The 15,421-nt window shown below is 40.6% G+C and overlaps 1 protein-coding gene across 2 annotated transcripts; it reads right to left on the bottom strand.

The window, feature by feature from the left end:
* Positions 1-320: 320 nt before the first annotated feature.
* NSN1 (GTP-binding family protein) lies at positions 321-6,133 on the bottom strand. 2 transcript variants are annotated; one of them, XM_086511393.1, is made up of 9 exons: positions 5,980-6,133; positions 5,656-5,897; positions 3,295-3,427; positions 3,037-3,210; positions 2,512-2,723; positions 2,130-2,394; positions 1,312-1,491; positions 974-1,188; positions 321-827 (listed from the first exon to the last, which is right to left on the bottom strand). In XM_086511393.1, the coding sequence occupies exons 1-9, from the start codon at positions 5,996-5,998 to the stop codon at positions 513-515; spliced, it is 1,755 nt and encodes a 584-aa protein (XP_086367519.1). In that variant the 5' UTR covers positions 5,999-6,133; the 3' UTR covers positions 321-512. The 2 variants fall into 2 exon arrangements, with proteins under 2 accessions (XP_086367519.1, XP_086367520.1); XM_086511394.1 differs by having other exon boundaries at positions 989-1,188.
* Between the last annotated feature and the right edge of the window lie 9,288 nt (positions 6,134-15,421).

The raw sequence follows: 15,421 nt of genomic DNA, 5'->3' as shown, positions 1-15,421 counted from the left end.
TAGAGGGAAAAACATTGGTGTCTCTGGTCAATCCAGGCCGCTCTGCCCACAGTAGACAATCTGAATGGCGAATTGAGAGAAGAAGAAGAAGAAGAATAGTATTTTAACGTCGTAGGAAACTATCCCAAGAGACCTTAAATATCTATCCGACGAGGAGAGTAGAACTCAAGACCTGTTATTCAAGAGGAAAATGGCATAACCAATCTACCACACTTGGGAAATAGAAATAGAAATGTTATATTACCGTCTTCAAAAGGCCAAAGTGACCTATGAGACCAGAAACAGAGAGAGAGAGAGAGAGAGAGAGAGAGAGAGAGAGAGACAGAAAAAGCTTTGACCCAATATAAAATATTGGTATCGGAACAATGAAGATTCCCAAAAGCAAAATTGGCTACCGAGGCAATGCCTACATGGATCTTTGCACCAGAAAAGCCTGCTGATGGAACCTAAATCCATCAAGCACTGCAACAGACCTACAAACCATAGGTGTGGCATAACATGCATTTACAATTTTATTGTATTCCAGTCATCGACTCAGGACCATTACCATCTTGGTCTTCCTTATAGTCAACTTCAAAATCATAATCACTACCACTGTCATCATTCCTTTCTGCAGCTCTAGAAGCCTTCTTTCTGCGCTTCTTTTCTGCCCGAGCCACGCGAGGATTAAAGATACCTTCAACATTATATAGCTTTTCATTTTGACGGGAGACAGCACCACGTTCTTTCGTACTAGTGACAAGGTTTTCAGACAGGTCCATGTCATCAGATGCTTCCGCTAAAGTCTCGGCAGGTTCCTCTCCATCATCACTTTCCTCTTCGTCCATCTGCCAAATGGGCAACAACAGCCCAATTCCAGAATTTCAAAATAAGGCATTCCTCAGTTGTCAAAGACCAAAAAGCTGCAACTCACATAGACTCGACAATGTGCACAAAGACTAGCACCACTGCATTATTAAAAGAAAACACCTACTTTGGAATCAGGTACCTCCATTGATACAGGAGCATTTGGTGGAAGTTCAAAATGCACACTCTCCATCAGTGAAGGCAAGCTAGATATCACCGTTGATCTCTCATCTCGATATACATCTTCAATGTTGAATTCTTTGCTAAACTCCGATACTATCGCAGTGTCCACCTGCTCGTGTTGAGGCCTCGTTGGGGGCATACAGTAATGTGGAATTTTCCCTACATGCAGAGGACAATTCTTTGAGCTTAATCAGACTTGTTGAGACACTCAAGATCATTTTTTTTGCGCAAAAAAGATCCCTATATTAGATTCACTCGAGTAAATAATTGATTATAAAGTACCTTGATTCCAATCTTTGAGGACCAATTTAGCAGTAGCACCAAGGTCCAGCCCCCCTCCTTTCTTCAGCTTTCCTCGAACTTGAGCCACTTGCTGCAAGAACTCATCTGGCGAGTCAAACCTTGGGATTTTGTAGATAGACATGATTTTCTCTGGAGGACATAATTTGACAATCTCTTTCACTGCAGACCAAAGAGCAGATCAAGGGATGGTGTAAGTGTTGGTGGAGAGAGAGCAAAGGTTCATTACACCGTTCTTCACCTTCGCAAAAACAATTACTAACTATTTTATATCTTCAGTTTGCAAATGATTTATAACTCAATGCTCAGTTACATCGTCAGTGAACGGTCAAAAGCAAACTCTGCTCAACTATTTAGTGTAGTGTCTAGAGAAGGCTCTTCCTTTCAATGCCCGTTCCCCAAACGTGTTTCAGCCCACCCAATTTTGGGTTTCTTAAAAGGGGCTTATTGTTCCTATGTTTGTTGAAGCTTTAGAGTAAAACAGGAAACTCTGGCTTAACTACCTGATATAATTTACAAAAACAACATTCTGAGCTTAGCGGCCATCTCATGTAGTCTCACTTTCACTACATGTTTCAGGCCTACCCCAATCTGAGCATCACTAATAATGTCTGTACTGATTTGGGCCTTCCACCTGTAGGCATAGATTGCTAAGCTTTTTTAGCAAAGGACTCTTTCCCCCAAATCTTCACACAAACAGATTTGACCTTTTGCAGATCCACTTCTTGTTTTACTCTCAAAACCTTACACAAAGTAGCAAGAAACAAAATTATCTTGAACAAGTAGCAAGAAGAGAATACCTGGGCCAAAAGGATCCTGCAGATTCTCGATTCTCTTGCTGTTTCTTAAAACCGCAGCCTCTTCATTCTCACTTGCCTTGGCCATTACCACCCCTGGGCAATCCAGAAGCTTCACATGCTTGTCTAGCTGCACCTCTTGCAAAACTTTTGTTATGCCAGGAGTAGACCCAACACTCACAGCCCTTGTTCTTTTCATGCTGTTTATCAAACTGCTTTTTCCAACATTTGGAAGACCAATGACACCAACTGTGATGGCTGTCTTAAGCTGCCATAACGAAAGACACGAGTGAGACTGTAAAAAAAGACTTCAAAGATCACCCACGATTCAAAAATAATGGGTAGCTAAGTTTACTAATTCAACCTTTCATAACAAGGTTACCACCTTGTTATTCCTGGAGTAATTTTTTAGAAGCTGAAGCAAGGTTTCAGCTCCAAGGCATTCACTTGTAGAATCTCCTCCATTGACAGCCTTCGAACTTCGTTTTTGACCTAGGTGAGCCCTCTGCTGCTGAGTGCTGCATTTGAAGGCCACGCTTGGAAGCTCCTCCCTTAAATAATTGAGCCACTTCTCTGCAACTTCTTTGGGGACCAAATCTGCATCCAACAATGGATATGCACCACCCAAATTCAGGACTGCTGTATGTGCTAGCTCTATTGAGTTGCTCAAGCATGACAATACCAATGCATGCCTTAAAATCAGGACTGCTGTATGAGCTAGCTCTATTGAGTTGCTCAAGCATAACAATATCAATGCATGCCTATGGACACACACAGAATCCTTCTGAACAAGATGCAAGCAGAAGAGGCATCAAAATATACAAGCAACCTGTTTGCAAAGCATAACCAGTTAAAAGCAGGTTAAGCATCTCTTAATTTAGGAAACAACCGGAGAAGTAAACAAAATTACCAATCTTATTTAGCAACAGAATCAAATGCTTTGTTGGAACAGCCGTCACTACAAGCCTTTCAATATCTTTACATCTGCTTCCCAGAGGATCTCTGGCGTCCAGAACTTCAATTATGACATCTGATGCTTCGATCACCTTGACCAGCTCTCTATAAAAGGACCGTTGAGAACCATCTGTGAAGAATAAACAGCTAAATACACACAAAACTAAACAAAATTCAGGTACAAAATTTGTACCAAACTGAATATAAAACTTGCCATGAGTGATCGTGCCATCCTTGTTGGGCTTGCTCTTTTTATCAAACTCTAAGCTTTGACTAGCTGCCGTTTGAGCCAGATCAGTAAGGCCTGGTTCTCCTTCACTGATCAACCCGAGCTTTCGTTTCTCAGCCTATTTAAAAACCTTAAATAAAATTTGATTGATACAAAGAGAAGGCTTTTGAACAAAAACCTACACTGCTAGAATTCTTGCACCACCAAACCAGTGTGACATAAAAAACGTGTTTCACAACTCTGAAACCCCAAAATGCGCGAAACAGTTCGGGAATCGGCGAAATGGCCAAAACATAAAACTTGTTTCTGGTCAGACATTTCGCAGCTCCGAACCCCGAAACCTCCAAAACATTTCGGCAAAACAACCGAAACCTGAAACTTGTTGAAATAGTTGAGACTTTGAGGTTTAAACCTTGGTAACAAGAGCTAGTATTCCACTAATTAAGCGACATAATGATACAAAAATAGAGAATGTATGTAGACACAAGCAAAAGAATAGATTTGGGTTTTTTCTCATGCAAGAAAATTGATATTTACTTTCTAATTTTTTCAAGCTTCCAAGACAATGGGCACTCAATCTCTCTATCTCTATCTTCCTTGGTCTCTCCGATCGTAGGTATGTGTGTGTACTTATACATTTACATGCATGCATACACCTAATATGTGCGTGTTTATGAGTATCGATTCGAATGTGTACATTCACATATATCGATATATGTATGCATTGTGTACATACACACATACATATATAGATATATGTATGCATATTTAAATATAAATATAAATAAATAATTGTAAACATATTATTACGAAACCCGTTTCGCTTTTTTCTTGCACTGAAACAAAACGTTTCAAAACCTCGACACCCTAAAACGAACGAAACCACAAAAAGTTTCATGTCTCAGTACACCGAAACTATCAAAAAGCAACGCAAGTACCAATGGCACCAATCCAACATAAAAAGGGGATGTACTCCCGACGCACGCTAGGGAAGCAGACAACTCTGGACTCAAAGCTCGAGCTGATAATATCCGTGGCACAAGATCTACACATCTCTTATCTTATCTCGACTCTCCCCTCTACTAGGGCACATGCCAACAATCTTGCAAATAACTCAAGTCGCATGGAGCAGCCGACCTCAACTGGTAATACTCGCTTTCTCCTCCAACAAAACAGAGAAACGAAATGGTGCACTCAAAAGGGTTAGGCAAGGGGGCTTCACTGGAGTCTCTTTGCTTAGGGAGCGGCAAGAGTTTTGAAGTTCATCTTCTGGGTTTATCATCAAAATAGTTGGTCCACACTGACCATCCCCCCTATGCTAAAGGCGTTTTGCTTCAGGCAATAATTTTGCAACTCGAGAGGTAACCAACAGCGGAATCTACTCAAAGTTGATCATCTTGAAAGAAGGTAATGGTAAATACGTATCCCAAAACCTTTGGTTGCACAATTGAAATTATTCTTTCATCCCCAAGTGGTTCCAAGCAATCAAAATCTCAGCCTCATATGCTTGTGTCAACCATTAGGAATCAAACAATTGTTCCAATGCCACCCATGTTTGAGATGTATGTCCATGTAACAAAAAAGTCCCATTCAATGTTATATCAAGTTCACTCGATTGTTTTTAGTTGAGTTGAGGTCTTGGTGCTATGACAGGTTTTAGGGTTGGGTTTCTGCGTCTAGAGCAGAGGCGCAATTGATCTATTCACATCCATGTCACATACACTTTCCTTAGATAGGTGGTCCATGTCAATCTCTACGCCAAAGTAGCCGGAGGATAAGCACCACCGAGAGAAGTATATGAATACCACCAACAAATGATGGGTCATATGCTCCTTGTAGACGCTTTTCTACCAAGAATTTTGGCATGAACATATTGAGGAGACCATCTGATATGCCCACTTCCATCGATGAATCACAATAATCAGTTCGTTTACAGTAAATTTCAAGGATCCTTTACGCAATGATTCACAATGAAAAAACTCAACATAAATTATTCATAGCTCTGCTGATCAATCGGTTAGATTGACCTGGATGTTTGTCAATGTATATAAGAGGTTTCCCATTGATGCGCCATAAAAGATGAGCCCTTCTTCATTTCAAGATGAAAAAACTCAACATAAATTATTTATAGCTCTGTTGATCAATCGGTTAATTTGACCTAGATGTTTGTCAATGTATATAAGAGGTTTCCCATTGATGCGCCATGAAAGACGAGCCCTTCTTCATTTCATAAAGAAGTAAAGGACACAAAAAGAAACTTTCCACAAAATGCACTCTACATAATTTTCCACAAAACACTCCACTTTCGTAATCAGAGAGTAAAATGGTAATGTCCTGGATACTAACCCTTTCTTTCTTTGCCTGCTTTTTCAGCTCCATCTCCTCAAGAGCTCGAGCGCGCCGCGCTTCAAGAGCTTGCAGCTCCTGCTCTTTAAAGGGCCATGCATTGGGAATGCCAGGATCCTTCGTCACTGGCTGCTTGCGTTTGCCGAGTTTTTTAGCCTCTTTGGCTTTCTTTTTGTGGTGCTCCTTCACTTTCTTCAGAATCTTGTACTTCTTGCGCAAAGGCACTCGCTTGCTCTTGCTCTCTGCACTCAAAATAAAAAGCCCAAATTGTTAGACCTGAGAAGAGTTCACCCTTTACGGTAGGAATGCTCAGACGGGCCATACTTTTGCTCTTCTTCACCATCGTCGTGATATCGCTACAACAGACAAACAGCCCAAAAGAGTCCGAAATTCGAACTCTTTTGATAACTAGGGTGTTGGGGAGAAGTTTTCACGTCGATCGGACAAGTTTTGAACTGGAGACGTGTTACAGGGGTACGAAGTTAGCACCTGCTCTCTCTCTCTCTCTACTCTCTCTCTTTGGCGAAGATACCTTGTGATTGGTTCAAGAGACTCTCTCTCTCTCTCTCTCTCTTTAGATACCTTGTGATTGTAAAAATATATGTTGAATGAGTTTATTTTGCAAAAAAAATGATGAGAAATCATTTGTGTAGGTTTACAAATCTATCCATTATCATTTTTACCTCTTGTGGGTTATTTTATGTTTATATTTCAACCAGCCACGCTTGGGTTCTTGCATGGCTAGAAACATTGAAAGGAAGAGAATAGTTTAATGCCGTTGAAGAGAGAGGCAAGGAAAGAAAGAGTGTGCTTGTGCTTCCTTTCATCAAAGCTTCTTTTCTTGCTTTGATCCAATTTTGTGTATGGTATACTACTGCCTTGGGATTTTAATATTTAGTCACTATACCCCGCTAAAAACCCATAAAAGGGTTATAATTTATGTAGTTGACATATCTAATCATATTTATATGATTGTTTTTCTCATATGCTGTTTCGTTTTCATGTTTTTTCTTTTGAAAACATGCAAGTATCCTTTGCATTCCTCTTTCTATAATTATATGTGGAACATCCTGGTTTTTTAATAGCAGATTGAGACTTTCTATGTGCTTTGTCAATGCATTGTCATTTGCAAGTATTCAAACTTACGATCTTCACTTACCCATGCTTACAATATTGTTTAGCTACTCTTGGGAGCATGTGAGGACTTTCTGCAACTATACCATAAGAAAACATGCTAGCAATGTAAGCATTATTGCACATCAACCATATGTATGTGCTCATGACAGTGGAAAACATCATTGATCTCAGAATGCCTCCAATTGAAGAACCTCCACATAACCACCATCGTTATACACTCTTCCATGTAGTTAAGGAAAATTCTACAAATCATTTTTCTTCATCTTAGCCCACCATTGTCTCCATGCTCTTTTGTCCCGTCATGCAAAAATGACTTTAGATGTGTCTTGTCACTATCTCTCTTGCAAACGTTAAGCATGAATCGATGCCTATCAGACTTTGTACTTGAGCAAGGCCAAGAAGCTTTTCATTGAATGTGGAGCAACAGATGTTGTCACTTGGGCCATATTTATAGCAAGATATACCCAGCAAGGCCTAGTCGAGGAAGCTCTGATGTGTTATATATGGATGCAATAGGAGGGCATCTACACATGTGATCGTTTTCTTTGATGTCCTCAATGCATGTAGTCACTCACATCATGAAAATATAATGACCCTTAACCAACACTTGCTACATTGGTCACGTTTATAGTAGCATTTGTTGTCATGAAAATTAGTTTCTAATCTTCTAAAAGTACTTTCAATCTTAAATTGGCCATTTAAGCCCGGGGAAAATAAAAGAGAACGAGTGAAATTTGATTTAATTGCTTATGGACCAACCCGGTCAAAGGCTTGGGACCAAAAGAGGATAAGTCCATAAAAGAGCAAGGGTAATTGCTATTTGGTTATCTCAGTCATAGGTATGGGTCAAAGAAGGATGAATATATCTTGAAAAGCCTTGATCAAAGGTATTAGACAGAGGAGATGACCTAGAGCAATTCTAAAAGTTTAAAAATAGAAAGTAGTTGTGATAAGTTTAAGTCATCAAAATAACTCTTTAGACTCCAAGATGAAGTTTGGGAAGCCTTAGGATAAGTTTCTAACTTACCACAAACAGTTTAAATTTAGCAAGTTTTGGGAGTAGCTTGGTGGCACCTCCTAAACCATTATGCTAAGGTTTCGCACAGGAAGGTAAGTTTTAAAGCCCAAGGGTGAGTTTTATTTTTACCAAAGTTCATCCCAATTTAGCAAGTCCTAAATTAGCAGTCAAGCTGTAGCCCAAGTCAGCTTCATGAGGCCTACAAGGTTTGTGCAAAGGTCTTGTACCCGAACTAATTAATTGAAGGGTAAGTTTATGATTTTTTATAAGTGAAAGGGAAAAGCTAAAGTCTAAGGCTAGATCGGCCCTTCCTTATTTAGAAAATTGACTATGGTCCTTCTTTTCTAAACTTGGCTAGGCCAAATGTCCAAAGTAGCACATACTTGCTTTAAGTGAAGTTAACAAGTGTGTGTGTGTGTGTGAGTGTGTGTGGTGTGTGCACTTGCCGAGATAAGTCCAAGGAAGGAGAAGGAGTTGTTTAAGCGTAGAAAGTGGGAATAAATGTTTGAGTATGAAAAAGTTGCTTTTTTTTTAGTGTTCATTTCTCATTAGTACATGTGGTAAACATTCCATTTGAAGACTCTTAGAAATTTTACATGAATACAAAAGCAAAGGCCCATTGGATTTTGCTCTCTCTCTCTCTCTCTCTCTCTCTCTCTCTCTCTCTCCCCCCCTCATTTTTTCTCAAGTGCCAAGAGTGGCTAAGTCAGTACTCCCTTTCTTCCTCTCACATGGGAGCTTAAGAGGTGGTTTTTATGCTCAAGCACTTAGCTATGGATGCAAATCCAAGCAAGTAAAAGCTTCATCTCCTCGTTCTTCATCAACTTCTATTACTCTATTATGCTAAGCTATGCTAAGAGCTTGCTCATGGAGTAAGCGAATATGAAGTAAAGTTTATCTTGCTCGAGAAATACTTCTTTCACCCTCATCTACCTCTTACTCCGCATTTCTTTCTCCCGCTGGGGTGTTTAGGGCTTGGGAAGGAGGGTTACACCATGGAATCTTGAAGAACACCATTTTCTTGGTTTGAGGAAAGCTCCACAAGAGCACGAGTTGTGTTGTAATCAAAGCTCTCTTCGAAAGAGAATTATAATACGAAGACCTTTTGGAGGGAGAACTAGCTCCAAGCAAATCATGTTACCATACATATGTGGTAGTGATGTGTGTGAACACACTTAGGACCGTCAGGGAATTTTTTCCCTCACTAGGAGGTTTTTTCCCCCATGCATTGTATATTATATACAGCCATCATTCTAGGGCTAACTTATCTTTCCATTGCACACCAAGTAATACTACTCTCTATTGTGTGCCTTGAGATTCCTTCGTATTCTCCAAGTTGTGGGTGTTTCCTTGCAACCTTATTTCCAACAATTGGTATCAGAGCAGCTTGCATCCTCCTGGGCTTAGTCGCCAGCATCGCCAACTCACTTTCTCATATGTCGGTGAGCATTGGTGAGTGTTAGCAGGTCGACAAATACTTCGGGCAAATTCATAGAGTTTAATCTGCTCAGATTTTCCATTCAGGCTCATTTTGGCCTCCGTTTCCACTAAAAGCAGTGCTGCGTAGGCAACTTCATCCTTTTGTGCAGAATTTATGTCACTGTCATTTTTTGCATAACATGTCCTTACAGTCTTCTTCAGATTGTGCTATATTACAGCGTACGCAACTTTGTCCTTTTGTGCAAAATTTATGTTTCTGTTATTTTTTGCATAGCATGTCCCTTACAGTCTTCTTCAGGTTGTGCTATATAGCACGCATCAGTCCCACTTTGTTTCTCCTCTTTTCGACAATTTTCACATCAGATGTAGGTATTCGCCATGGCTAACAATAACATAGGTGTGTTCAAGATGTTTGCTACTGAGGATAAATTGGTCAAGTACAATTACCCAATGTGGGCTTACATGATGCAACATGTTCTTGTGTCAAAGGGCGTGTGGAATGTTGTACAGGGCATTTATGTACGTCCTAGTTATGAGGATATAGGGGATGTTGAGGATGTTGCACGTCTTGGTGATAGGATTGTTGCTGCTAGAGTTGTTTTGCCTATGGTTGAGCAAGCTTGTTGGGATGTAAGAGATGCATAAGCTCATGCATTGATTGCATTAGCTATGAAGTGCACTATTACTCCTCACATTCGTTCAGGTACATCTGCAAAAAAGGCTTGGGATATTTTGGCGGGTCTTTATGCAAGCTAGGGCTTCTCATTTGGCCAATCGTCGGCTTACAAAGCTTTTTAGTTTAGGACAAAAGAATTAAAACTCGAGTGTACAAAAATGTAGCTCAATCATTATGACTCCTCTTTTGTACAAGGCTTTCCTGAAAAAATAATAGTACATCAAAATCATGGATTTGTGGCAGTGTAGGATGCCCCTTAGGTGATTCCACCAACATTCCCCCCTTCCTATTCGTTGCACATCCTCGTGCAAGCTTCATCTTTGGCTTCAATAGAGTTGAATTCTCTTTTTTCGAGTGTTTGCATGATTCTTCTGAACTTTCTAGCCCAAGCGATGATGTATGCTTGAATAGAAAGGTCCTTGAAAGAAGTTGTTGTGGACCGCGTTCTAATAAACAATGTGGTGCACTTGTAGGATTTTTGGTGAGAGAGTTGAAAATGATGGAATCCATTTCAAAGAAGTTGGTCATGAATGCCTCTTCAAATGTTTGCATGTAATGCGAGGGTGAAAACACGATCTTGGCATATATTCCCATAATAATATTGCGGTTGGGGACTTTTGTTTTGAGATGCCATGGTACTCCATGGGTGCCTTCTAAGAACACTTGCCATAGATGTTCTGAAGCTTCGATGTTCTCAAATGCCTGTATGCATGTGATAGACATCTCGAAAATTCTTGAGAGCATTTGACATCTCAAATTTGGGACATTTTGCATTTTGTTGTTGTCAATTTATGCACCATGTAGGACTATGTTGTCTTGTAGCTATTCGTGAGCTTCGACAATGCTGGGTAATTGAGGACGGAGGGTCTATGGCTTCTCCAGACGTAGTAGCTATCCCAAGATCTCCATCAAGAGGACATAATGTCGGGTCGATCCTGAGATGTTGTGGAGCACTTTTGTATGTAGTTTCATCCCGCGGCCTCTTTTCAAACCACTTCTTTCTTTATAATGGTTGGCTCTCTAGTATTACAAGCACTTGGCACATCTTCATAGTCTCCCTTCTGATTTGGCTCTAGTGTTGGCAGGAGCTTCCTTTTCCACAATAGTGCTTCTTGCTTCATCAATGGTAAAAAGAACATTTTGTGACCAAATTTTTTGACCACCTTGTTAGGTTTGATCATCAAGAGGGTTGCTGACTCTAGCACCTTCTCATAAAGCATAAACTCTTTGTGTGATTTATCTAGGATAGCTTCAATCCATTTTGGGAGTTCCTCTTTTGCATCTATCTATTATGTGTCTTCAAAATCACGTAGCCCACCCCTTATAGATATGATTGGTATGTCCAAGGGGGGTAGTTCTACTCTTTCAAACTCTATTTCTAGTTTGTTCGATCGCCACTGATTCTTTAGCTTGTAGGGCACTGATTGTTTGATCTTTGCTTTGCATCTCCTACGCGCGCTTCTCAGCTTGGCTAGCTAAATTAATTGTTGATTTTGCAAGATGTTCCTATAGTTCTTTGATTTCTTCATCTTTTTGGTTTTGTATAGCCATTTGGTCGGCTATCATTTTTTGTCTTTGGTATTTTTCTTGTGCTAGTTCCACCTTTAAAGCTTTGATTTCCTCTAAGATTTCCATTGGAGTCTAAGAGGTTGAGACTGTGGTAGGAACATCTTACATGGCAAGGAGAGTCGACAGTGTATGTTTTATGACATCATACAAGTCACATATCTTGGTGTATTTTTTATGCTCTCCTTCCAGCTTTTCTTCTAATGATTGGTGCTCCACTTGAAGCTCATTGTTTGCTGCAATCTTATCTTTGAGGTCTTGAAAAAGTCTTTCCACGTCTCTTTTTTCTCGTCCTAATACAGCTTGCAGGCTTTTCTTGTCGTCCTCAAAATAGTCATTGTTGTAGCCTTGCATTCTCTCTATTTGCTGCATTTGCCTCCTCTTTAGTGTCTTTGGCATCCAATTCCCTCAATTGGGACACAACTCTCTAGCATCAAAATTGGAGCCTTACACTTTCCACATGATCCTCTAGCTCAAAATCTCCGATAAGCTTGTCTGCTTCCTCAATGGTGGCTCTAGTATGGGGTGGAGCTTGGCTGCCCACTTGCATAGTTGGTTGTCGTGAAGTTTTGGGCAACGACTCTCTTTGTTCCTTTCTTTCCCCTTGTGGATTCATTGTCTATTCTTGTTTCCTTTCTTTGTTGTCTTGTGCAATTGTCTCCTTTAGATCTTCTTCAACCTTTGTTTGGTTTTCTTGGTCTTTAGCTTTTTCTTTTTCTTCATCCATACCACGAGGAGGTGTCAAAGTTTTGAAGAGATTTGTTGTTGTTCAGTCTCTACATGGACCTTTTGCTATTGGCCATTGGCAGCATTGTCTCTTGGTGTTCTTCATGTGTGAAGTGCTAGCTTTTTTATGAACCCGCTGGGGACTCCATATCGTCTATATTTTGTCTTTTAGAGTCCTGTTCTTCTCTTTGTTCAACTTTCCTTTTGAGTACATCATGTATATGTTGTCCGAAAGAGCTTGCTAGCTCCACTTCCTCTTCACCTTTCTTGCGTCGATGTCTTTTGATCTTTTCCAATTCTATGACCTTGACCTTCTTGAGCTTTTTGTCAAGCTCAATGTTGACCGCTGGGTCAACAACACAACAAAACTCAAGTTTCGTACCAAAGTCTTATCTTTTGCGAGTTATAAAATGCTGCGGATTATGGCTATAAACGTCATTTGTAATGAGTAGTTATTCTAGTTTCAGAAGCCGGGGTGCAATGGCACTTCCAGATTGTAAATACAAAGCCATTTGACCCTTTCAACCCCATTTTTTGGTTAAACCTAAGGTAGCCTTAGTATATAAGGTACCTAGGTCATTTTGTAAAGGGGACTTTTTATCATAATCAAAACTTAGCGTTGCCGTCTACTGTGTGGGAGAGAGAAAGAGAGTGAGCGTGAGCTTTATCCTCTCGCTACGCACGGCTCGCTCAACACATTGGAGATCCGACTGCACCATTGTTGTAGGCTCGAGGAGAGCTACGCGACAACGCCAAGCATTCCACGCGAGACAAAGCGCACACGTCGACGCATCTACGAGCTATTTGTGGCTGTAAGTGTATCAAACGATGTCTATTTTCTGCGTGCTAGTAGTCTATAGAATCGTGGCGACATAAGCTACGCATAGGTACTCATAAATTTCAGTTTCGGGCACTTTCAAAATTCTGCTCTGTCATTCTACGCGTTTTCCGCAGACGGGTTTAGAGTGAGGGTTTTGAGTGTAGAAGCATAGGGACAGGTGTATCCTAGTGAGGGGATGGTGTTCCTTAAGTTTCGTACGAATCTGGCATGATTAGGTGAGTTACCTTCCGTATGTGTGTATGTGGCTAGGTGGTGTAGTTGAGAGCAGTGAGGTTCTTGATTGTGGTTTAGTTGGCCTTCCAGAGTGTTGTATGTGTAGGATGGTCTTAGCCTGACAAGCTAAAGAGATTTCCTCTGTGTGCCTATCGTGTCATCTGTGTCCTCGATTGACATTATGTTGATCTGGGTAGTGTTTGCATGCACTTCATGGGTGTGTGAGTCGCTTGTCCAACATTGGCGCCGTTGCCGGGGACACAAGGACCTAAGTAGGTTTCCTACTAACACTCGTGTGATGGTTGCTTGATTTAGTTTCGGCTAAAGAAAGCGTTTTTCTGAAGTGGATCCAGAAGAGGATATTCTGCGATCAAGTGGATAGCCAGGAAGCGTGTGTCTTGCCGAGGGTCTGTGACTAGATAGGTTTACTTAGGATCTGTGGATTAGAGTAGTTGTTGGTGGTCGAGTGATTTGTGAGGTGATAAAAGCGTTTACTAGTCCGTGTGTGACAGTGAAGCGTTTTTCTACTCATAGATGCAAAACCCCATATGATTTGTAGGAGTAGCTTTAGGTAAGTGATCCGATTCTGATCTAGAGCTATTCAACACTGAATTATTTGCTAAAGTGCTTGATTGCATTTGAAATCACGGAAAAGTGTGCTTTTGAGGGTAAAAATGCATTAAACAAGCTTTTGTGGATAGTTTTGTATGAATGTCTGATGCTGTGCATATAAAAGAGCATTTGCAAGGGTTCTGTGAAGAAAACCTGCAGTTCTGTAAACATAGACATCCTACGCGTAGGATGTCTCAAAGGGGTTCTGGAGACCAAATTTGAAAATTCTGACTGCATCAATGTGTTCAGAAGGGGGGGTTTACCCTAAGTATACATTGAAACTAGAGGTTTGACCAACTCTTGACACCCAAAAGACCAAAGACAGAGTGTCAAAAATGCGAAAACAAGAAACTTAAGATTCTGAGCACAATTTTGCATAAAAACTGCTAGGAATGCTTGAAAAGTAGTGCTCAAGACTTGGGGAGGCCTGTGGATGTTTTCTGCCAAAAATTTCATCAGTAGACATCCTACGTGTAGGATGTCTCCAGGGCACTTTTGGCAGGGAATTTGGGGAAACTGAGGTTACCAGTGGGTTCAGAGGGTAGGTTTTACCCTAGTAACATATTGACTTGGGTGTTTTTCCCTATTTTTGTTGACCAAAAGCCAAAAGGCGGAGTCAGAAAACGTAAAATTTCTGCAAAGGCTTAATTGAGTGATTTTTGCATGTTTTTGCAATTGTGAAGCATACTTGCACTTGCTGAGAGCATAAGGAAGCATCAGGGACACTTCAGTCTCAAAAAATCAGCAGTAGACATCCTACGCGTAGGATGTCTACAGGATGATCTGGTGGAAATTTTGAAAATCTGAGGTTACCAGTGTGTTTAGAAGGTAGGTTGTACCCTATTTTCACCTGGAAAGTGGAAATTTGACCAAATTTTGACAGATTTAAGCCAAAAGACGAGAATTGCTAAACATCCTACCCAAATTGTGTCCAAGGCCTAATTTTGAGACCAAACCATAGGATGACTCCATAGGCATGTTCTAAATGTTGTATTGAGTGCACGTGATAAATTTCATCTCATTTGGGTCAGTGAAAGGGAAGATTGAACATACTTTAGCATTTTTGACTGAAAAAGGCAAGGATAGCTAGTTTTGGGGTCTTTTGACATCCAAACTCAAATCTAAGCATAGCATTGGGTTGCTGACATCAAGGGGAAGCTGTGGGACAAGTCTGGGGTCAAACATGCCAAAAAGACATCCTATGCGTAGTATGTCTTCTGTGTGATTTTGGACTCTAAACGAAATTCTGAGCATACCACAATGATAAGCACCTTAAGGAGAGTCATTTGGGCCAATTCTGAGCAGTTAGACATCCTACACGTAGGATGTCTAAGGCATGATTTAGAGGCCAAATTCAAACTGTGGACATAGCAGGGTGTTGTATAGCCTTAGGCACGCCTCCTAGTCAATTTTGGTCCAATTTGGAGTTGATTTGACTTGGGAATTCATCAGAACAGACATCAGGCTTTTGGAACAGATTCTTGATCATTTGACCAACCTATAGGTGTCAGAATCAAAAAGTAAAAATAGCGGTGAG

The sequence above is a fragment of the Adiantum capillus-veneris genome, chromosome 4 (genome assembly GCF_014529385.1).
Source record: "Adiantum capillus-veneris isolate H3 chromosome 4, ASM1452938v2, whole genome shotgun sequence".
NCBI classification, from domain to species: Eukaryota; Viridiplantae; Streptophyta; class Polypodiopsida; order Polypodiales; family Pteridaceae; genus Adiantum; species Adiantum capillus-veneris.
Note: the sequence above shows the minus strand (reverse complement) of the source record. Positions and strands in the feature narration are given on the sequence as shown.

What these genes read in the sequence shown, in the direction of transcription:
- NSN1 (XM_086511393.1), bottom strand. An exon ending in AGCAGGCAAAGAAAGAAAGG is followed by an intron (nt 3,428 to 5,655) that starts GTTAGTATCCAG and finishes GTTTTTAAATAG; the next exon opens with GCTGAGAAACGAAAGCTCGG. An exon ending in TCTGTTGCTAAATAAGATTG is followed by an intron (nt 2,724 to 3,036) that starts GTAATTTTGTTT and finishes TGTTGGATGCAG; the next exon opens with ATTTGGTCCCCAAAGAAGTT.